Here is a 25655-nt window from a genome sequence, read left to right on the forward strand (position 1 = left end):
TCACCAAGTCAAAAGAGCAGATGAGAACCATCATGGGAAGAAAGACCATTTTACTTCTGATTATGGAGGTTCTTGGGGCATATTATGTTTATATACCTGTCCCAGATAACATTGAGGAGCCATGGAAACTAATGTTGGTTAACACATATATGAAAACTTTAACAGATTTGGTAGTTATAGAGCTTTATTGACTGACTATTTAACAGTTTAATCAGGAGAAAGTATTTGTATTATTGTTATTTAAAAAAAATTTCTGTCTTGGAAATTTTGTTCGTGAAACTGGCTTGCTGATTTTAAAAACTTTTTTTTAAATTTTAACTATTCCTTAATGCAGACCCCTATAGAATAAATATGAAGGAAGTAGTCAAGTAGCTGTAACTTTAAATATTAAAAGACAAATGTAATCTTTTAAATATTAAAAGACAGGAAGACATAAAGACAAAAAGTCATATTGTGAGTTTCATGGCATGAATCCTGCCCAAATGAAGCACTTTGAAGTGTGAACTTCAGAAACAGTAAGATTGACTAGCGCTGTGATTAGTTACAGAATTCTGTGCAATAACCTTGTATTTAAGCATGCAAATGCATTCATACTGAAATATCTGTAAACAAGTCAGCTGGTAAAAAGCCAAAGGAAACTGGATGTACATGATTTCCAGTTGTAAAGCATCACCTGCTAAGGTAACAGGGCAACTGGCTGCCCTCTCCAGTGTCTCCAGTTGCCCCTCAAAGACTTGTGGTTCTTTTCTAGTAAGGCTCATTATGTGAAATTGAAGCTTTTTTTTTTAATCTCCTTTAAACATCTTGTAGCAAACTGCCTTCTGGAGCGAAAAACAAAAAAAAAATTAGAATAATAATAATTTGAGAACAGTTAACCTGTGTATTAAACACTTGCCTCATTATCTCTTTCCTTGAATTTTTAAAGGTGTTCTTAAATATCTCTTCTGGCATTAATGTAGCTCTGAATAAGTGCAAGACTTGTCTTTTTTTCATTTTATTAGTGATTTGATCATTTGTAGTAATTTTGTTAGCAAGTATGTTGTTGGATTTGGGTCAGTTTCACTGGAGTATAGCTTCAACTCTTTATCTTTTATAAGTTATTCTTGAATTTTATTTAAAATATTTATTTTGGTCTATAGTTTTGTTTTCTTTTATTATTTAGATTAATTTTGTATGTATATACACATATATACACATGTAAATACATACACGATCCTCTCTGTATGTCTTCAAAAATGGTGTCATTTTCCCTCCTAGTACTTTTCAATCTTTTTCTACATTTTTTCTTCCTTTTGATTTTCTCATTTCTATCGTATATAATACCTTGTGTTACTTTCAACTTAGTGTTTATTTCTGAAATTATTTTGTCTTTCATTATATATTCCTCTTCTAAGTTCTACCAGTACCAGTGTTTAGTCACCTCCTTGTGTTGACTAGTGATCACCACCAAATTTGTCCATGTCTTCTATGAATATGTATATTTCTCCTTTGTGATATTTCTTCATACCATTCTTCTTAAAATCCATTCTGCAATACTGTGTAGTATATCATCCACTTTGTAGCAATTTTTTTTCTAATTTGTTTTCTTCATGAGTTGGAAGCTGTTTGAATAGTAATTCAAACTTTTAATAATTCAATGATGAAGAAAAATGGAAGTCACTGAATATAATCACCTGTCAACTTGTCTGTGATGTAGCATTGTCTCCTGGAATAGAAATATCCAATATAATTAACCAAAATGCCAACTTTGATAGATGGCTCAGCATCACCTTGAAAGGACTTGGAGGTTGCATCTCGTCTTGGTAAGAAGTAACATTATAATCAAATAACACAACACTGTCAGCTCTATCTCCGGTTTGAGATTATAAGCATTTGTGAAAGTGTTTTCCATCATTATACCAGATTACGAGGTTTTCCTTAATTGTATTGGGACAATTTGAAGTTCCCTAGGTTTGAGACCATTTTTAAAAATGCTGGTTTTATCATCTCTGTTCTTTTCCTACATTTGGCGTTGATTCTTCTAGCCCTGCTTATTTCGTTTTGCTACTCTTTGGCCTATAAAGGATGAACATTTTGAGGCCCAATTATCTTTTTAGTTTTCAAATTGCTGAATACCTACAATTGATATGCAGATCTGTAACTTGGGTGCAGCCAAAGTCATAGTACTGTTTCTTAAATTTGGATCATCAGAAATTTATTTTACTATTTTTCCTTTAGATGATAGATCTTTGGATGATAAAGATGCAAGAAATCATTTTGTCCATAAACTGAAGGATATAAATTCCAGAGTTGGTCGGAATTTTTTTTTTGTTTATAATTTGATATCTCAAATTTACGTTAAAAATCCTTTTAGGGTTTAGAGTTAGTGTAAAAACAGTAAATGATTTGAGAAGATATATCCATTAACTTAATGCTCTAACTCATCAGACTTCATGAAAGGGAAGACAATTAAAGAAACTGTAAAGCCCTTCTTATTCAGTTCAGACTCCAGGGACAACGGACACTATTTTTAACATACTGATGACTTCCTAGTCTTTTGTTATACATTTATTACACTCTAGTAGGTTCCAAAAGTTTGTGAGATTATAAAGTCATCTTACAAAATTTTATACCTAGTACTGTCTTATACAACATGTGACAATTACTATTTCTATAACTAAGTCCTTTTCTTTAACTTGCATAACATAGACCATTTTCTATCATTTAAAATGATATTTATTTGAACTAAACAGTCTTATATTTTGCAGATAAAATACTTGAGTCCAGTGACTTATGTTTTGAAAGAGGGCCTTATATTTTCTGTACTTAGCTTTTATTTAAAGCCAGAGGGCCAACTAAATTCCCTCCATGCGGAAAATGTTGTGTTGATACGTACTTTATGTCGTAGGTTGTAGAAATTTTAAATTTGTTAAAACTAAATAAATTAATGCTTAAACAATCTATCGCTTTTCTGTGTTAACATTTAAAATTGGCAGGCCTGATATTTATGTGATTTCTTCAGACATTTTTTGTTAATTGGTTGGAGTGTTTGTGCAAAAGTCACACCCAGCTGAAAAATGGAGAAATAACATAGAAATAAAGATGACAGAAAATGGTCTACTGGAGGTACGAGTCTCCACCCCTTGTGTAATTGTAGACAGGAGCAATTGTAGGAGACGCCCAAGTTTTGGGGGCATGGTCAGCATGTGTGGAAGTATCTGTATGCGGAGTATATCCAAAATATGGAGAAGACCTAAAGCACACTCATAGCTAGAATAATTGGCCTCCCAAAGCCTGTCAGGCATTTGCAGTTCACTCTGCATGAAGTTCTACACTTATGGCTGCGATTGTAACATGAGGGCAGTCATTTCTTGAAAGTGTATACTTTTTGTGAGTCTGACAACTGAAGTCCCTTTGGAATAGCTGCTGGGCACCAGTAAGGAGGGGGTGTTTGTTTGATGCTTAAACACACACCCAGATGTAGCATTCGTAGATTGGAAAATGCAGCTGGTCATAAAATATAACAACATTCTGCTGGACCCTGGGCCAGCCGCAAGGTGGCCAAAGAGTTAGGTTTCTCTGTTTTCTCTCATACCCATCAAAGTTCTATGGATACTGAGGGATCCTTGACTGCTGCATCCACTGTCACGCTCTGTCTTCTTCAATGGGCCTTTTGCAGTGATGGTCACTAAGAGATGGCATATTGGCCAGTCAGGAGTGACATCTGCTCCAGAGTCAGACCTGGACTTCAGTCCCACATTCAGCATCGACTGCCTAGGTGGACATGAACAGAAATTTTAAACTCCCCCATCTCAATGTACTGAACTGAAAATCTGGAGTATATTACTACTTATCAGGTCTTAGTAAGAATTGAATGGGAACAAGCACAGTACCTGGCAAAAACTAAACACAGTAAATATTATTGTTATTTATATCTATCTCCATACAACTGCCTGTGTTATCACTGTATGCTTGTGATTTTATAGCCAGATAAAACCATCTGAAAAAATTTCCCAGCTGAACCTTGGCAATCCTGGATAAAATAAATATTGAAAATCATGTTCAAGTAAAATTTCTGGAAAAATACCTAAAAGTTTTATAGAGATAGAAACAGACATGGATATTGATGTGCATATAAATACAGATTTGTACATGGGCTAGGCTTAGATATTAATGAGATGTATAACTTAATATGAATGTATAGAGTACATTATATACATGTGAGTGCATATTTATATGTGTGTGTGTGTGTGTGTGTGTGTGTGTGTGTGTAGCTGTTAGTATTTATCAACCTGTCATCAATCTGTTAGTTGATTTTATACTATCTTTTCTCATTTCTTTTGGTATGCTAAGATGCTAAGGTTCCACTCACTAATATATTTCTCAATGTCTTTATATAGATATCCTCTGGAGTTTGCTGAATACACAGTGTTGTGGTGGGTTATGGATTACAATAATAAATTAGATATTTATTTACAATACCAAATTAGATATTAGATATTACTATTTCCCTCAGCCTTTGGATTTCTTCCCCTCCAATAGCTGGGAAATTTGGTGCCTCATTTTCCTTAAATACTTCTACTACTGAAGCTGGTTTCTGTTGCTTCTACTAGGGGAGGTCTGGGAGGATTTGGGAGCTGAGGATGTTCAGAACCCATATAAATGTATGTAATCTACTCAGAATATCACCCACATATGAAACTTAGACCAAGCTTTTAAAATGTCTGGTGGATGGTGACTTTACCTTGCATGGCAATTCTACAGTTTACAAGATCAAACTTTGGTTCTGCTTTTAGAGCTGTTAAAGATGAGATTTCTTCTAGGGAAAGTTTGCAGAGTATCTGCTTTACTGACTGTAACTTGAACTGAAAACCTAAATAACTGAGAAAGTAATTTTTCTTTCAGTAATGTTTCAAGTTCAGTTAGTGCTTGAACTCATTATTTTCACCATAATATTTTATTGCAATAGCTACTTGATCTCTCAAAACTATCCTTTAATAAGAACTATTACAGGTGTTAATTTAATAACTTTTTTGCTACTACATTTCATGTGTGAACAGATTCTATTTTGCATTAGCAATGAGACAATTTACTAGCTGTAAATCTAACCAGGTCAGTTATCTAATTCCAGCACATGTCTTAAATGGTCTCCTTTCTTGAGAACTTCTGGGCTATATTCTCTATCAATCATTGCTTTCTTACAATATAGATACTGTTATAAATATCCCAATAGGAACAGTTTGAGAATATAGAATTTGAGGTATACAACCTTTAGAGTGTGGGGTGAAGGGAAGCCACCAGTACTTGAAGCTGCTTGCATCACTGAACTGGTAATTCTCAAAAGGACAACCAGAGGTACGGAAAGCCACATAATTGTCAATGTTCACATAAATATCCATAGGGGCTCAGAGGAAATAATGGCTTTTTCTTTATTTCTACCCTATCAGTCTTACAAGAGTGCCTCTGTGTAACACAATTTAACCTGGCAAGGAGTTCTGGGAAATGTATCTCCCTGACCTACCTTTCAGGAACATGGGGATGATTTGGTGTTGAAATTAGATAATTTTGTTTATTCCCTTTGCATTTATCTTCATTAAGTGGGACAGAGGTTGAGCCAACTCTTTAATCGATCACTTAGGACCATACTCCACATGCTTCCAACGTAAGGTTGGAAAACAATTTTTTTGATTCTTGGAATTCCAACATTATAGATCATGGTTTGGCTCCCACTTACCTTTTGAGGTCCTTTTTCTTTTACACATCCCTGTAGGGACCTGACTTCCTAGCTTTACTAAGCTACCTGCATTTCTCTGATTGAAGTAGGAGTATACCTGTGTTTTTAATTTTGGCCTAGAGTGAGATTTCCTCCTTTGTCCAGCCAAACTTTGTTCCGTATCAGAGGTTACCTACTATTTGAAAACTCTTCCCTAGGTCTCACATCCAGGCAGCTAGTTTACCTTTCCATTGACCCTTGCCAAAGTTCACTGTACTTGTCTATGAGACATGTAGTTATGCAATTATGTTGCTTTATAACTGCTTATATATATCCATTTCTCCCACTTGACTCTGAGCTTATTTAAAGTAGGGAACTTACCCTGTTGATCTTTGTGCTCAAAGTAGGAAGCCTAGAGCCCACCAAGTTGTAATACCTGAATAATTCTTTACATATCTTGTTTTAAATCTAAAGCAACTATTATAGTAAAAAGTCTGAATTTCCAGTCATGGAAATTTCTAACCATGGCATTTACCTGTGACAGTATGACACAGGACCATTGGGAGCATATAGCATACTCCTACGTGCATAAATAACATTGATATTTGCTATGTGTAACCTGGTGTGGTTCCCTCCCACCCTTTTAGGTTCTGTTTATTGAACTATTGGGAATCAACCATGCCATGAACATTGTAATGTTCTTTATGAGCTTTCAAGAAGTCCCACCCACATCTGATGAAAATATCACTGTGATGGACACAACTTTCAACAATGTTCCTGTCCGCATATATATACCAAAATGAAAGCCGGAGAGACTAAGAAGAGGCTTTATTTTATATTCATGGTGGTGGTTGGTGTTTGGGGAGTGCTGGTATGTGCCCCTTGTTAGACATTGTAGTTTATCATATAACACACATTGTATTAAGATGGTGATTTCAGCATATCAAGAAGATATATTGTTAAACATCCCAGATAAGCTAACACTTCAGTTGTCTGAAATTCATTTCTTTGAGCTCTGTTAGTTTAAAGGAATTATTTTAAATCTCTTTCTTAAAGGGATAATCAATAGCCAAGGCTGTAGCAAATTTCAGAAGAAAGAAAAGTGTTTCATGAACTTAGAAATTTATTATTGAACTTGTTAATGGCAGAAATGATGGGATGTTGCAATGAAACCAAAATAGAGTACATTGAATAGTGAATGAGGAATGAGGAAATGGAGATGTGACTCTAGTCTTTCAATCAGCATAGATATGGAAAGAAATGAGAAAGGTGTTAGATGGAAAAGAAGAGTTGAGTATGAGTATTTTATCTTTATTTTATATAAAAAAAGTGTATTTCAATTTTATGTATTTTTAATATTTACATAAATGTTAAATATGTAATATATATAGTGTTACTTTATATAATATAAAGTTTTATATTTTATGTATAAAAGCATGTTTTATATTTATTTTATATCTACCTGTAGGAGATCTATGAACATGTATTTAAACTCAAGGTAAAGGTGGGGGTTAATAGAAATAAGTTGTAGAAAAGGGGAGGGGGCTGGAGGATGGAATGAGGTTTGTCTGATCTAGAAGATATGAGATGAAATTGGACTTAGTACAGAGGAGAAGGATTGGCAACACATAGGAAGAGAAACACACTCTGCGACAAGAAGAAAAGAGGTGTTGATGGAGTGATGTAGATTGGAAACATAAATCAAAGTAGGAAAGGATGTGATCCTCTCTATGATTTTCTACAAACACAGGCAGTAAAGGCCTTAGCTGGCAATGAAGTGAGGTTTCTAAGACAAAGTCTGATAATGCCATGCCTCAGTTTGTTTCCATGAGTCCCTGTTACCCAAAGCCCTTCTTTAAAAATCTTTTCATCACAGTATTACTGAAGAATGAGAATATGCTTACCAAGAGAAAGGAACTAAGTAAGAATAAGCTTACTTAGCAATAAGCAAAATTTTGATGTTTTTTATTTTTATATTAAAAATATGTAAGAATCTATGTTCTAATCCAAAATATAAGAATGACCATTTATCTATCTATCTACCTACCTATCTATCTATGAGAGAGGGGGTGGGGAGAGGAAGGGAGAGTGTTGGGGCAGGGCAGAGAGGGAGAGAGGAAGAGAATCCCAAGCAGGATCCATGCCCAGTCTGGACCCAGAGCCTGATTCAGGGCTCTATTTCACGACTATGAGATCATGACCTCAGCCAAAATCAAGAGTCACCTAATTAACTGAGCCACCCAGGTGCCTCAAGAATGACTTTTTTATATAAATGTTAAGTAAAAGTTGAAAACTTCGTGTGTATTTGATATTTTAAGAATATTTGGTACCTGACTTTGGAATCTCTTCTTTTCATGGCCCACATGATTTAATGTTTGTGACAACTACATATTCTGATACTTCCCCTTGTAACACTTTGTGATTTCTCCCTCCTCTCATTACTGGCAAATTCTATTTTATCTTCTTGAAATTTTCTTATCTGCAAAAGGAAGCACTTACCCAATCCCAATAGCAAATATGTGTGATTCATCCTCACTCTGCTCACAAGGCCAAAAAAGCTCCAGAAAACACATTTTTTTTGTCTGCCTAGAACATACAAATATATAAATCAGGTTTTAGCTTTCCCTACTTCCTCTTTTCTTTAGTTTTCTCTGGCAGTTTTAATAAAATCTAATGCCATTTCCACATGACACTTTCTGTACCCCTCCATTAAAACAACTAATATTTTTTGCATTGTTGCTTTTTATTTATATGCCTGGCCCTCCTTGCCCCTGTCTGTGGTAGACTGTGATTTGCTGAAAGCCAGGGGGTTAATTGTCTGTGTTTATTCTTTCACCACCTACTAATTGCTGAATGAAGGAGGAGGAGATTGATCTTAAAGACAGTGAATTTGGCTTAAGTTATCCAGGGTGAAATGTGGGGAAGGACCAGAGAGTTGACAATGCGTATATCATAGGATCACTGAGCAGAATAATTCATGTTTTATACCTATGATGAAATCCTAGAAATAGTTTTCCCAGAACATTTCAGTGAGGAACAAATTATAGTTATAAGCTCTGTGTTGATGGAAACACTCATCGATACACTGGTTAGTTTCTGATTTTATTTCCTTTATTTCAGCTTTGTTTAGTTATGCCTTTCTGTCAAAACAGACAGTGGATAGATTTGATGTTGTTGTCATTTCAGTCAAGTAAGAGTAGTCTTGATTTGTTAGAGTTTGGGCCAGATACCATACAGAGGAGGATGCTCTAAGCTGTCTTAGTCATTCCTTGGTTATTCTAGGGGTGTTTCAAGTAAAATGGAGAAGGTGAGAATAGAGAACATGAACTTCACATGACCAGAAAAGAGTCAGAGAGAAAAGAGTTGTACAGTTAGGTCAAGCGGGGATCAAAAACAGGAAGTCAAAAAACTGTTACAATAAAATTAAACTACTGCATCTTAGGGACAAATGACCTCTGCTGGATTTCTAGCCTACTCTTAATTAGCAAAGTAAGATGAGGGCTTCAGGGTGAGAGAATCAGGTTTAAAGGCTGGTTCTAGAATTAATTGAATAACTTTATACCAGATAAATACCATTTTAGCTCAGTTTTCTCAGATGTAAACTGAGAGTCATATAATATTTTCTGTATCATAGAGTTGTTTTAAAGATTAAGTGCTCAAATAAATTTAAGACAATTAGTATAGAATATTTCATGGTACAAGCCTCCATTAAATGTAATTAGTAACCAAATAACGTATTGGAAAGAGGCACAATCTACTCTCAAAAAAACAGTCTACATCAATTATTAATAATAAAAAACAAAACAAATGGGAATAAATAGAAAAATGAAGAAACTGAAAAAAAAGGATAATAGTGACTACTTGCCAACTTGATTATTAGATTGAGTTGGAATAGAATAATTCCTAATGTTTGTTTGCTGTTTATTAGTCACTAATAAAGTAAAATGATTACAAAGAAAATACCATTCTGGTAAAAATTTATTTAAGGGAAATTATCACCTGAGTTTTTTTCCCCTAAATCTTAGCCAAGTTTTACATTCAAGCCTTTATTTATGTAAACATGTAAAAATTTGTAAAGGCTTTTATAGCAAGCATTATCATAAGAATGACATTTGTCTTTGGATTCATAATGACCTCAAATACCAGGTTTGCTAAAGAAAATGTTTTTACTTATGATTTTAAGGGTTAGAGCATGCCCCCCACACACATTTTATTTTTTGAAAAATAATTGGCTTAACGAGCATTGTTATTCTGCCCACAGCTACAGACTAGCCCCTAAATATCACTTTCCAAATCAATTTGAAGACGTATGTAATGCATTAAAGTGGTTCTTACACCAAGATGTTCTTGATAAATATGGTGTGGCTCCTGAAAGAATTGGAATTCCTGGAGACAGTGCTGGAGGGAATTTAGCTGCAGCAGTGACTCAACAGGTATGTTGCTCAGATTTTTTTTTCTAAAAATATCTTACCCTTAAATATTTATTTCAAACATTAAAATATCCATGCAAATTATGTTATGTTAATATGTTAGAAATTAGAGAGTATACATAGAAATCAACATTAGAGAACATTTGTATCCTGAGTGCTTCTATTCCTACCTTCTGTCAGATTTTTAAAAAATAAAATGATAAAGTACTCTTTCCAGGTCATTGGTTTAAACATCATTAATATGTCAGCTAAGTGCTATGCTATTTTGTTATATTAGGGCTGGTATTTGTGCAATCAGCCAATGATACCAGTCACTATAGTTACAAAATCAGATTATTCCAGTATTCTTCATGGCATATACTAAAACTTACATGAAAACTATTGTTATCGGAATAATCATCTTGCCTAGAGACAAAAAATGTTAACAGGTTTATAGATACTACGTACTTGCAAAAGGAATTATAATTTTCAGATGCCAACTATTACACTATCTCTATGATATTTAGCCAAACTGGACATCTAGTTTTTTTTTTTTTTTTTTTTAATTTTTTTTCAACGTTTATTTATTTTTGGGACGGAAGGAGACAGAGCATGAACGGGGGAAGGGCAGAGAGAGAGGGAGACACAGAATCGGAAACAGGCTCCAGGCTCCGAGCCATCAGCCCAGAGCCTGAAGCGGGGCTCGAACTCACGGACCGCGAGATGGTGACCTGGCTGAAGTCGGACGCTTAACCGACTGCGCCACCCAGGCGCCCCTGGACATCTAGTTTTTAAATATTTTTAAGTTTATTTATTTATTTTGAGAGAGAGACAGAGAGAGTGAGTGGGGGAGGGGCAGATACAAAGGGAGAGAGAGAATCCCGACCAGGCTCCACACTCACAGGGGCTGGAACTCAAGAACTATGAGATCATGACCTGAGCCAAAATCAAAAGTAAGAAGCTTAATCCACTGAGCCACCCAGGTACCCCAAAACTGGGCATCTATTAACTACTAATTTGAAGTGATACATAATCATAATTAGTCTAATAATGAGTAAAATTGTTATTGATACTGGTTATCTGACCTAAATATTAAACCAGGCACCAGTGGCATAGAAGAAATGTTCTTATATGAAAAAAAAAATTACTTATAGATTTAAAAATGAATATCTGCAATTCAATAACTAACTCTAATTATAAATATTGCTCATAAATTTATTATGCAATCAAACAAAACTTGCTCTTGATTTTGTTGATTATTCATTTCTATACACATTTTAAAGTATATAAGTTTGGCTATTGATACCTTCAGAATAACCTTCTTATGATTTGTAGTCAAAGGAAAGATACAAATTTTGTGATTTTTATAAAAAAAAACTGCAGAACAGAGTTTCTGCTACTTCCCAGAAATTTACTTCCCTACTGCCTACTCATTGTCACTCTGAGAGGCATCTTGATGCAGTACAAAGGGTATATCAGAAGACATGGATTTTTGGAGATAATTTCTTTTTATCATGTCGCATAATGAGCCCTTTCTCTTATGTAGTTCAGGCTTCTACAGTGGTGAACCAATCAATTCTGACCCATAATTATTAAAATATAATATTCTGGAGAGCATTAAACTGCTAATAACATATGAAAGATTTCCAGGCCAAAACAATTGTTTTTAATTATTTTAAGTTTATTTATTTTGAGAGAGAAATAGAGTGAGCAGGGGAGGGGCAGAGACAGAAGAGAGAGAGAGAATCTCAAACAGGTTCCACACTGTCAGCACAGAGCCCTATGTGGGGCTTGAACTCACAAACTGTGAGATCATGACCTGATCCAAAATCAAGAGTCAGGCACTTAACTGACTGAGCCACCCAGGTGCCCCTAGGCCAAAAAGTTTTTTAAAGGATATGGAAAAAAAAAAAACACATGCAAAGATAACCTAGCACTCAATGTCTCTCTGCTCTAATGGCATATGTGAATCAAAAGAAAACTACTCAACCAAGATGAGCTAGAGAGTTGCAGTCAAATTCCAGGGCCCTCCAAAAAACAGGAACACTTATGAAGTACTTCTGACTTTAAGTGAGGCTCTAAAGAGGTATGGTCTCATTGTCAGGGGGAGCATGATACAAAACAAACCATGTGCATTTAGAGTCTTGCTTTGTATCACCTGAATGGTTGTGGGAAATCTGTCCTTGAACTTAAATTAAATTGATGAGCAGTTGATATTCAAGTATACTTAACAGTGTATAAAAATCTTCCCTGAAGAAATATAGTATTGTAATAGACTTCAAATTATTCCTGCAAAAATTTTTCAAAATCAGCAGCCAGCACAGAATAAAACATATCCAAGCAAAGAAGTAAACAAGAAGCCATGAAGGGAAGCAAGCAGAATCAACAGACAAAACAAAGACACTTTACAAAATTCAGATACTGCAATTATCAGCCACAGAATATAAAGTAACTATCCAAGTTTCTTCAATTAATTCACAACCATGATTGTAAATTTTGGCATAAAAGTAGAATTTTGAAAAACAAACAAAAGTCCAAAACTAAAAAAATAAAATCAACAAAATTAAAATTTTATAAATTGTTTAAGTGGTCTTACACAAGCTGTAGATATCATTTACAAGCTAAAAGATGGGCCAAATGACTCATGGATGACTATGCACAATGAAGCATGGAAGCCCAGAAAGACAGAAAATACAGTAGAGAAGATAAGAAATATAGCAGATACAGCCTGAAAATCCACTAGCCTTTTAAATGTTATTCCAGAAACAGAGGGGAAAGAATGGGAGAGAAAGGAAGATTTAAGAATACAAAAATATTAGAGCATTTTGCAGAGCTGATGAAAGATGTCAAGATACAGATAACAGAAGCTCCATGAACCTTAAACATACTTTTTTAAGAGGTTAAAATTAAATAAATAGCTAGAGATAAATGTATACATAGATATACAGACAACAAGGCAAATGTGTTGACAATCAATAACCCAAGATACAACAGAAAGAAATAGAGGGGCTCCTGGCTGGCTCATTCGGTAAAGCATGCAACTCTTGATCTCAGGGTTGTGAGTATGTTGGGTGTAAAATTACTTAAAAATTTTTTTTAAACCTAAAACAAAAGAAAGAAAGAAAATCTTAGAGAAAAAATGGTATCTTCACAGAAGTACAAGTCATACTGACAGCTTACTTCTCAATAGCGAGAATGTAAGTTCTAAGTCAGTGGAATATCATCAAAGTGCAACACAAAATTACCGTTAACCAAATTCTTTGATGCAAAAAAATATTACTTAAGAATAAAGGAGAAATAAAGGCATATTCAGATAAACAAAAACTAATAGAGCTGCTATTAATGAAACACACTAAAAGGTGGTTTAAATAAGTGTTTCAGACAGAATGAAAATGCAGATAAAAGTTTATAATGCAGGAAGAAGCAAGGAGCAATAATGTGGCAAGATGTAGGTAAATCTTTTTTTTTTTAAGATGTAGGTAAATCTTAAACTTGGAAAGTTTAAAATAATAAGATATATAAAATTAAAATATGAGAAAAACAAATCATAATTTCAAGAGTGGAGGAGAGGATAGATTTTAAGTCTTCCAAGCTCTTTTGATTGTCTAAGAAGAAATAAATGATAGATCTTTCATAATTTCATTTGTTTTTGAGAGGTTAAGAATACACCTTATGGGGCGCCTGGGTGGCGCAGTCGGTTAAGCGTCCGACTTCAGCCAGGTCACGATCTCGCGGTCCGTGAGTTCGAGCCCCGCGTCAGGCTTTGGGCTGATGGCTCAGAGCCTGGAGCCTGTTTCCGATTCCGTGTGTCCCTCTCTCTCTGCCCCTCCCCCGTTCATGCTCTGTCTCTCTCTGTCCCAAAAATAAAAATAAATAAATAAATAAAACGTTGAAAAAAAAGAATACACCTTATAATTCTTAGGATAATCATTTAATGAATACAAATAGGGAGGAACCTGGGTGGCTCAGTCAGTTTAGTGTCTGACTCTTAATTTCAACTCACATCATGATCCCAGAGTTGTGGGATCCAGCCCCGCATCAAGCTCATGGAGTCTGCTTAACATTCTCTCTCTCTCAGGGGTGCCTGGGTGGCTCAGTCAGCTGACTGTACAACGTCAGCTCAGGTCATGATCTCACAGTTCACAGGTTCAAGCCCCGCGCTGGGCTCTGTGTTGATAGCTCAGAGCCTGGAGCCTGCTTCAGATTCCCTGTCTCCCTCTGTCTCTACTCCTCCCCAATTCGGGCTCTGTCTGTCTCTGTCTCTGTCTCTCTCGCTCAAAAATAAACATCAAAAAATTTTTTAAAAAAGCGTTCTCTCTCTCCATCTGCCCCTCTCCCCTGTTCACTCTGTCTCAAAATCAGTTAATCAATTAATAGAAAAGGGGTATAACTTGTAAACTATTACAGGAAAAAAATAGAATAATGAAAAGGTCAACCAATCTGAAAGAAGTCAAAAGTAGAAAAGAAGGAGGATTCACAAAATAAAGTGGTAGATTAAAATCAATTATTTTAATAATTACAGTAAAGATTAGCAGTCTAAATAATCTGGTTGTAGGACCAATATTGTCAGATTAAAAACATAAGTAAGCAGAAAATTTGAAAGTAAATGGTTGGAATATGTGTATCTGGAAATAACATCTAAAAGCATTGCTGCCAGGTTAAGAAGATCGCATCATTACAGAAAAGGTTTAACCATCGAGAAAATATACCAACTCTGAATCTGTATGGATTTAGTAACATGGTCTTAAATATATGAAGAAAATATTAACAGAACTACAGGGAAAAACACAAATGTTCGGAACCACAATGAGAGATTTAAAAAGAACTCTTTCAGTAATTAAGAAAAACAGTCAAAAATAACAAGTGTATAGAGGACTGGAATAATGATTCATACATTTAACTCAAGGGACCTGTAAAGAACAGGGAAGAAAGCAAGTACCTGTGATCATTTTTAAAAATTGACCAAGTACTGGTCCGTAAAGCAAGACTCAAAAAATCACCGAATTTAAATCACACCTTTTGGACTCTTAACCACAGTGCAAAAATGTGGGAAATCAATAAGAAAAAGACCAACAAGAAAACATCCTTCTTTTTATGGAAATTTAAAAAAATACAGTAATTACCTATGGGCCAGTATTTAATAGAATATATATCTTGTATATATTTTCCCCACAGTTAGAACAAATGTATAGGAATTGTATTTTAAAAGCATATGTTTGAAAAGAAGAAAGGCTAGAATAAGCATTTGACTCAAGAAATCAAAGAAAAAATAGAAGGAAGATGATAATAATAACAGAAATTATGGTATTCAAAATCAAGCTTACAGTAAATGTGAACAAAAAGCAAAAAGTTAATTCTTTGAAAGGACTAACAAAAAATTTAAATCTCTGGAAAGACACATGAGGAAGAACAAAGTCAGTCATAATAATGTCAGGATTGAAAAAGGGACAATTCTGCAGTCCCTAAAATATGAAAATGAACTAGCCGTCAATGAGTTCAGAATGAACATTGTAATCTTTAAAAGAGAAATTTGGAAAAACTTTAAAGTAAAAATGATATTTCATAATATTTAAATCCAATAGGCAAGTTCCACGAAAAATATAACTTTCAAAACAGAAGAAGAAATGAAAATCTGAGCTATTTTATAATCATTACATTAAATCAATAATTAAAAAATTATACTGCTAAGAAACTTTACTGGAAATTTACAGCGAATATCAGAAAGAAACCACTCCAAATAAATACAAAATAGTCCAGAGAATAGGAAAAGAGTGTGCAATCTTTAATTATCTTCAGAGAAGCACATTGTTTATGTTATATCTGACATAAAGAAAACAGTGGGCCAATCACATTCAGCAAATGAAGATATTACCATCATGAATAAAGTATTAGAAAAATATACATATACCACATACATATTTACCATGACCAAGTTGCTAATAATGCAAGGAAAAGTATATTTTACAAAAATAAGTGAATTTTACCACATTAATAAAGGAAGCAGAATTATACTAGATGCAGAAAAAACATTTAGTAAAAGTCACAGTAACAATTATTGGTTCACTAGGAATAGATGGAACATCCTTAAACAGGTAAACTACATTGATTAAATGTGTACAAATGGTATAATTTTAAAGAAATACACAGAACTATATACCATAAAATGGGGGATGAGGAGGAAATGGGAGTGCAGTCCTTTTGGGAGGAAGAGGGTATGTGGTCAATTCAGGGTATATGATAAACTCCCTGGCCCTTGAACATAGTTACATTTAAATTTCTGTCTTACAAGGCTATATATTTGATTTTATATGTATTATATTTAGCTACAAAGGCAATTTGTTTTTAATATGCATGTTCAAAGATTTTGGCCACCTACCTGTAAAGTTGAATTTATTGGTCAAATATAAAATAGTTTTGTATCTTTTCTTAATTCAATCAGCTACCTCTTAGCTACCTATTTAATGATTACCACACATCTGCTAATGTAAACAGTGTTCTTCATACTAGATAGTGAGCTAAATGGAATGTAAACTTATCTGAGACAAAACACTGAAATGATTATTTAACTTCAGTACATATTTTTTTACATAAAACAATTATTTGTACATAACACAATATGGTAATGGACTTATAAATATTTTATTTTACAAACTATAATTACTAACTGTGCTTTAAATGCAATGAAATAAACAGTGCTGCCATTTGCTGTTGCTAGTATGTAAGTCTGTGTGTGTGTGTGTAAAATGTTATATTTATACCAAATGAAAAAAATGTCAGAATGCTTTCCTTTTTCAACTCTATATTAAATTTTTAGAAATAGACTTCAATTTAAACATTATACTTTACTCTGAGGAGCATAAGAGCACATGTGGCTTCAATAGTTACTACTTGTGACCTATGCTAACAGATCTCAAGGTTTTGTATACATCAGAATCACCTGAAAGACTTGTTAAAACATAAATTGCTGGTCCCTCCCTACTTGAGTCAGTGTGTCTGGGTGAGGACCCAAGAATTTGAATTTCTAATAAATCCTCAGCTGATGCAGATGCTAGTGGTCCAGGGACCACACTTTGAGAAGCTAATCTATAAGACACAGTGGGTCATTCCAACTTGCAGGACCAAGTAAATGTACACAAAAACATCTGCTAAACTTTAGTGCTCAATGTTACTGGTCTCCAAATATTTTTGATCATGTGTCCTATTAATAAAAGAAACATCTAGTATACCCCCACAAATATATGCATATTAATTTATAGATAAATTTGTGTTAATGCACTAATGTAATTTGAATATTTTAAAAGCATAAATATTCAAATGAATTAGACTTTTGCCTAAGATTCATGTGTTTTGTATCAGAGCCAAATTAGAATGTTAGTTAGATGATCTTTCCTTTAAATGTTAAGGCCTATTGATATCATAATATATGTACATACTTGTTTTACTTAAAAAATGTTTCCTCTGATTGCCATTCTTAGTTGTCAGGGTAGATATTTTGCTTTTTAATCACATATTAGATGATCTCTTTCCCCACTCATGAGGAAAGTTGTACAAATCATTTTGTTTATATTCACACTATTTAAGACACGTAGTCTTCAATATAATATTGAAAATTGGAAAGTTCTTTGAGATCTATTTTTTGTTGTTTCTGATTATCTTTTTGAGATTCTGGATTTATCCTATATCCACCTACTGTTTGTAAATAAAAATATTTTTAAATAAAAATTATTATCTGAGCAACTTATTTAAATTATTTTCAGCTCATAGATGACTCGGATGTCAAGATCAAACTCAAGACCCAGTCTTTAATTTATCCTGCTCTTCAGACTCTTGATATGGATTTACCATCATATTGGGAAAATTCACACTTTCTACCTCTGCCCAAATCACTGATGGTCAGGTTCTGGAGTGAATACTTTACCATGGACAAATCACTTGCAAAAGCTATGCTCTTCAAGCAACGTGTACCAGTGGAATCAAGCCATCTGTTCAAATTTATTAATTGGAGTTCTTTGCTCCCTGAGAAGTTTAAGAAAGGGCACTTTTATAACAGTCCAACTTATGGTAGTTCTGAGTTGGCTAAAAAAATATCCAGGATTTCTTGATGTGAGGGCATCCCCCTTGTTAGCTGATGACAACAAATTGCGAAGTTTACCCTTGACCTATGTCATCACCTGTCAATATGATGTCTTAAGAGATGATGGAATCATGTATGTCACCTGACTTCAGAATGCTGGAGTTCAGGTGACCCATAACCATATTGAGGATGGATTCCATGGAGCACTTTCCAATTATGCACTTAAAATTACACATAGAGTAGAAAATCAGTATATGAGTTGGCTAAGTGAAAATCCATAGTAAAAATCTGAGGAGGGGTTCATAAAATATATATAAGCCCCAGAATAGGAAACAACTTAGAATCAAAGGTTATGTTTGGATTGATGTTTATCATCTGTGACCTTTCTAAAGTCTTCATAGCCATCATGTTGTTTGTTTTTTAACTCAGGGAGTTCTCTATTTCTTGTCCTAAGTGTTGTTTATTCACTTCTGTACCTTAGAAAATATTTACTTTCCTGTATATTCTTTTCTTGCTGCTGTTACTAATTTCTTTAGCTCTAATTCACAGCTCTAGTTTTTTTTGTTTTTTGTTTTTAATATTTATTTTATTTTTGAGAGACAGAGCATGAGCAAGGGAGAAGCAGAGAGAGAGAGGGAGACAGCACAGCTTCACCTGAGCCAAAGTCGGATGCTTAACCTGACTGAGCCATCCAGGTACCCCACAGCTCTAGTTTTTTGATTGCCTGACAGTATCACTATTGAGAAGAAAGCTTCAACACATCTGGCTTGTGAAATGCCAGAGCTTCAACTGACATGGGTTTAGGGCCTTGAAATGCTGCCTTGTAGGCACTAAGACAGTTAAATAATACCATTTCAAAAAGGAGAGCTCTTTTCAATGCTAAAAATATAGGATTTTTCTAATCTATGAAATTATAAAATAAACTTACAGAAGTTTATATATTCAGCTTTGTCTTCAATAGTGTAGTAGCCAAAATGTCTGAAGAAAACCTTAAAGTACATACACCTCAACCTGCTGCATGAAATAAATAACAAATCTTTACAAATCATGAATGGTTAAGTGAAAAGTAGAGGAATGTTCAGGGGCAAAAACGTTAAGAAGGTGCAAACCCAGATTCCTACCTGAGATTTATCTCTGACATTATAAGTGACACCTACCTCTATCAGGTGGCCTGAGGTGGTGGGAGATATTTGCAACATCGCCCAATGATAGGCAAATAATTTTCTTTAATCAGGCAGTTCTTAAATCTATAATCCTGTCTTAAAGTGTAGATTTTATTATTATTATAGTATGGTGAGGCAAACAGATCAGGAGGTGACTCTCGTTGGAAAGTTTGTTACTCACAGGTGGCCAGAGGCATGAGTATGATACTTCATGAGGGGACCACATGGGGAAGCCCCAGAGTTGGTCTGAAGGCAGAGAGAGCAAGGGGAAATGTGAGTGAAAAACTCTTGTGGTTTCCACAGGAATAGGCAAGGCAGAGTAAGCAGGGTTAGGATTGGGCAGCATGAACAATTTCAGTGGACTTTGAGGTACTGGGGCTATTTCTGTTTATCTGGTACCTGGTCCTGAGGTGATTTGACTAAAGGGGTAATAGTTGTAGGAGACTGGGTGGGTAAGGGTTCTTGGTTGGTTTACATATGAATGGCACACTCACAGGCCAGTTGGATGCTTATCTCTAGGCATTAGCTGACCCTGAGAGGGACAGTCCTTTCCTGGTCAGCAAGTCCTCAGATATCAAAACACCAAAGTATTAGAAAATAAAAAGATACCTTAATACAAATCCCAAAGGATGCCACTGGGTAGCAATATTTGAGTTCTATTAAAGACTGACTCCCTCTGCAGTTGTCCAAGTAGTGTGTGCCTCCAAAATGATTCATGCAGGTACTACAAAAAAATTTTTAAACACTTCCAAATACATCAGAGTTCTATTTCAAAGTTTTCTTAACTTCTGAAAAAATAAGATATGAAAACAAAACTTGCAAAAGAATCAGAAAACAAAAACTCTCACTTTTTAAACGTGTATGTGGGAAGATAGATATATAGCTATATATGAAATATCATACAGTCTAGAGGAAGGACACAGCTAATCCTGTTGCATTGAAAGGAAATTTCAGTCTCATACACCAATCACAATATGGTAGAAAAAAAAAGGCTTAAACTTGAACTCAAGATGTTAGGAAGAAATTACATAAACCCAAGAAAATTAAGGAGAAAGAATTACCAAATTTTAAAAATATATAAATAAGTAAATAAATTGGCATCGTTAATAAATGAAATTTCTGGGTTTCATACATTCAGTAATATTGATGATCCTAATCAACCTGGCATCCTAACTGAGAAGAAAAATACACCAAATAAGAAAGGATAAATGAAAAAAGTTACAAAAGAAGTTTGTAGATTAGTTTGTTCAACAATTAAAATAAACTCTTAAACCTGGAAAACCTTTTTTTAGCAAAATAAACATGAATCTAAAATATGTTTTCTATCTTAAATGATACATTAGCATACTAAAAATTTCAAAAGAATTTTGACACTGATCAGGCTACTACTGCCTTTCCTATCACAAAAAACAAACACAACAACAACAACAACAACAAAAACAGTGTTCCTGAGAGAGTCTAAAGGAGAAAATATATCAACCCTTTAAAAATCGAATGCTAGGGTGCAAAAAAAACATTTCTGTATTCATTTTATTAAGTAATTTTATCAAAACTAGAATGACAGAAAAGGAGAAAACTCCAGATCGATTTCACTTATGCAGTGTAATGAAAAATTCTAAAAACATAAACAAGGAGAATATATTAACAGATCATAAGACTAATATATCATGACTAAGAAGTGTTGATATAAGGGGTGAGAAGATTATCCAATGTTTTTGTTAGCAACAATGAGAAAAATCATATTCTTGTCTCTAAATATCTTAAAGAGATCTAAAAATTAAATTTCACTTTTTAATTTTAAACAATATGTGATAGTAATAGAAGGATATTTATATGGCTAAATATTTGCCATATAAAATTTTGCCCCATGCTAATCCCTATTCAAATTATTCAGAAATCCGGAATATCTATTATTACCTTTCCTGAATTTCATTGTTCCGGATAGATACCATCCATTTCAATTAGGCAAGAAAATAAAATTTAAAACGTAAACCATTGGAAAGGACTTAAATGATCACTATTTCAATTTACTTGGATAATTTAAGATAACCTATAAAATGCCATTAAGATAGAAATTCAGAAAGGTGGAAGTTTAGAAAATCAATAAGCGAAAATTATTATATTTCATATAAACAAAAAAATAACCAGTTAGAAAAGCTAGAAGATATTTACAGATTTTCTCTGATCTTTTTTGCTTTCCTCCCTTGTCTTTCTATAGGGCTTTGCTCTTTTCCCATTACCATCCCCTCCCAATGAGCACTGTGCACATTTTAAGTCCCTTCATGTACACCATGTTCACCCGTTAGGCATACTTTCTCTTTTGGGGGTAGGAGGTGTGATTTTTCCTCAGGCTTACGCATTTCATTTTTCCTCTCTTCTTTATAGTTTTTCCAGACATCTCTCTCCCATTCTCTGTAAAGATTTGAGGCAAGAGCTTGGGAAATGATGCTGCTGTAATTTGCTGATTAATTTCTCTTTACAGGCAATTTGAAGTTTGAGATTGATTGTCAAATTTTATTTGTTCTTGTTGGACTGTATAGCTTGGGGGAGGATGTTTCTTAAGATTTGAGTTTATATAGTCACCATTATCCTTGACTACTTGATGATAACAGTTAAAAATTAAAACACAAAAGTGCTTTAACAACATATTAAAGTCAGCTGAAGTGAATTTTAGGCATAAAAGATAGATATAAAGAAGTAGGCTACATTGGAGAGAGACAGATATGGAAGATTTGAAAGAGATTAAATACATGGAAAATAATGGGACTAATTTGCAGTTATTGCCATAATGAGTGGTAGGGGCATATTTAAATTTCTTTTTCCATGAACCATTATTTCATAATCTTTCTCTACTTTTCTATTAATTCATTGCTGCCTTTATTATTAATATGAAAGAATGTTATGTATAGTAAAGAAATTAATCCTTTGTTGCTAAATGAGTTGTCAATTCTTTGAGATCTTCATTTATCTTTGGAGATAGTCATTTATCTTTTGACAAAATTTGTGTTCATTCTATCAAATTTGATGTGCTATTATCTTAAAATCTATTTCAAATTTTATTGCACTGTGCTAGTGCAGTCTCTGACATGTCAAATTGCTTTAAAATGGTAAATTTTTGGTATGTGAATTATGTTTTAATAAAGTAGTGATTTTAAAAGTGGCACCAAAAACTGTGACATATTCAGAGGCAGATTTACCAAAATATGTGCAAGACAGGCTTATAGGCAAAATGAAAGCTTTTCTAAGAGATAGTAAACATGTCCTTAAAGAAATAGAAATAACATGTGCATCTTTCTAAACATTCAAGATTATTTAGGCATCAGTTCTCCTATAGATTTACCACAATCCCCATTTAGATCCCAGGAGGCTTTAAGTTGTTTTTTTTTTTTAAAGAAAATGTCATATTTATCCTAAAAAAATGTATGGAAATAAAATGATATCAAAAACTATTTTGTTTTAAGAGAACACATTTGGAGTATATACACTACCTGATTTCTAGGCAATATAAAACTACTGTAGTCAGGATAGTATGGAATTTCAATAAGGATGGACAACTAGTCAATAAACAAATAATAATCAGCAGATGATAAAATAGTCCAGAAATCAACCCATACATACAGGGTCAATTTTTGAGACAATGTTGCTAAAGTAATTGAATTCCAAACGAATATATACATATTTTAAATGATGCTTGAACACTTGAACATCCACATAACAAATTCTTAACCATGACCTTTAATTCACACCAAATACAAGAATTAACTCTAAATGAATCATGGACCTAAATATAAAAACCTCAAAGTTTAAAACTTCTAGAAGAAAATACAAAAAATATTTGTGAACATTTTGTAGCCAAAGATTTCTTAGACAAGACATGAGGCAGAAAAAAGGCAACAGACATTAAATAAATACATTGGACTTTATCAAAATTCAAACCTTTTACTCCTTCAAAGACCTTATATAGAGAAAGAAAAGACGAGCCACAGACTAAGAGAAAATATCTGAGAAATATATATGTGATAACAAACCTGAGTCCACAGTACCTAAAGGACTTTTACAATTCTGTAACAAGAAGCAAAATATACAAGTTAAAAAAAATACATGGAATATTTGAGCAGCTCTACTTCATTGAAAAAGATATATAAATGGCTGTTGCAGGGAGTATGGCTGGAGTCGCAAAAGATTAGTCCACAAAGTGCAATTAAATGAAGGTCCTCATACTCTAGTCGGAATGAGGCCCGGACTCCAGAATGAAGCTTCTTTTTATTAGGATAATTGCTAAAGACTATGTGCATAAAGTCAGCTAAGCAAGTGTGTTAATCAATCCAATGGTTTAGCTTTTCAAGGTTGAATTTCGAGTTAATTGGTTTCTATAACACTAGGAAGGGTCAGGTGTGAAGGAGGATCCAGCCCTGGACAATGTTAATGGCTCTAGGCACTCCTTATGAGCTGCAGCCACGTTCAACTATGTAAACATGTCCTAAGGCCTTGCACCTTCTCCAGTCCTTCCCTTTTGAAGTCTTTTCCTTTGATGCTTCTCTCCTCCATCTCCCACAAATGGCCAATGAACACATGAAAAAAATTGAACACTGTTAATTATTAATAAATACAGTTTATCCACTTCTTATAAAGCTAAACAGAACCTATGATATGACCCAGAAATTCCATTTTCAAAAAATATGAAAATATATATCCTCTTTAATACTCGTATTTATGTTCAAAACAGTTTTAGTCATTATGGGCAAAAATGAAACAATGCAAGTATTCATTATCTGGTGAACAGATAAATTTTGATTTATGTATGCAATGGAACACCACTGAATGATATAAAGGAATGACAGGATGTAGACCTTGTTAGAGATGATACAGATGCCTGTAAATGTGTGGGTGCATGGATCACAGTTTAGCCTATTTTGATGCTGTCTTCAGTGAGGCATAGATTCTAACTCCTATCATAAACCTATGACACTTATAATGTTTCCTAAGCCTCAAAACTTGCCACCAAAGTGAGGGAAATTACAAAAAAAATAAGCCATTTCTTTAGCCTTGTGCAAGTATTCAAAATGTTGGCACGTAGGTGTTGTAGCATGGCATAGCTGAAAATCCTGACTGTGGGATAGAAGTTTGCTAAGATTGTTTTGTTCTCCCTGACCTACAGCCATGTGGGTCAGTCCATGAAGGAACTAACCAGTGTGTTCACTTCCAAGTCCAATCCTCTCCTGTTTCCCATCATGCAACCAGTGGCCCTGCCAGGTTGAGGTACTGCATTGCAACATGAATGGTTGCCTTATTTTGAATGGTTTATGTGCATGCATCAAGATTAACGTCAGTGTTGGCCTTGTATCTTTCTGCAGCAATAAATTGCATTGGTTCAATTTAATCACTTTGGTCCATCAACAGCTAATGAGAGCCCATTTGATAAACAGATTGCTTGGAGTGAGCTATTTTTCCTAGATGGGGTGAGAAGATTGAGGGGAGTAAATGCAACCACTTTCACAATGGTTTTCTCAAAGATCTTTTACAATATCCACAATGACATTTCAAGTGCCTGAGCAGAGTTCTGAATCCTTGGAAAGGTTAAGTATTAACTGAAAAGCTGAGAGGAATTCAGTGAGAATCATAAACCCTCAAATTGCAATCATTTACTAACCATGCGAGAAAAGCCTTAATTTGCTTTTAGGACCATACTTAAATATTAAGACTTAGTTGGGTCGCAGAAAATAAGATCTTAGAATGTAGTTATTACTTAAGTTTTAAAAAGCATTTCCATTGATATTTTGGAAGCTTATTCCTGGCTGTAAGATTGAAAGTCAGACCTCTGTCCTGTCTGGGTGAAATTTGTTTGAATATGAGTGAAATTGAGTATTAGAAAAAGTCAAGAATTTGGTTCACCAGCAAGCTCTTATGTCAGTATTTGTACCGTCTTGTTGTGAATGGTGCTCTGATGTGTCATCATTTGGATTTCCTGTTTTAGTTCTCTAGATCCATGTAAGGGAAAAATACCCTCTTCCTGGTCAGCACCATTCTTTTCTAACCTGTTTGCCCCACACAGCATGCTTCTCTGTTTTCAATATTTGCTCATGGATAAGGAGGAAGACTTTCCCCACCAGCTCACTCTTGGAAGCCTAACTGACCTGAATCTTACCTAGTGTACGTTATCTAAAAGGGAGTGTGTAGTCCAGGTAGACAGTGGGGGGAAAAATCAGCAAAAACTTTTTCATATCTTTGTGAAGCTATCCTTCCTTAATTTATAGAATTCCAATCAGAATGCATTATCCCTTTTCTCCATTTTTAACAGGTTAATAATCTATCAACAT

General features: G+C 34.2%; 1 protein-coding gene across 1 annotated transcript; it reads left to right on the forward strand.

Moving 5' to 3' along the window:
* The first annotated feature begins 32 nt into the window (after positions 1-32).
* Positions 33-18456, forward strand: AADAC (arylacetamide deacetylase). The gene is given in 7 exon segments (XM_053447940.1): positions 33-170; positions 6340-6519; positions 6521-6563; positions 8813-8882; positions 9954-10125; positions 17859-18179; positions 18181-18456. Coding segments are annotated over 7 exon segments (1200 nt in total).
* The last annotated feature ends 7199 nt before the right edge of the window (positions 18457-25655 follow it).

This window comes from Prionailurus viverrinus, chromosome C2 (genome assembly GCF_022837055.1).
Source record: "Prionailurus viverrinus isolate Anna chromosome C2, UM_Priviv_1.0, whole genome shotgun sequence".
In the NCBI taxonomy this organism is placed as follows: Eukaryota; Metazoa; Chordata; class Mammalia; order Carnivora; family Felidae; genus Prionailurus; species Prionailurus viverrinus.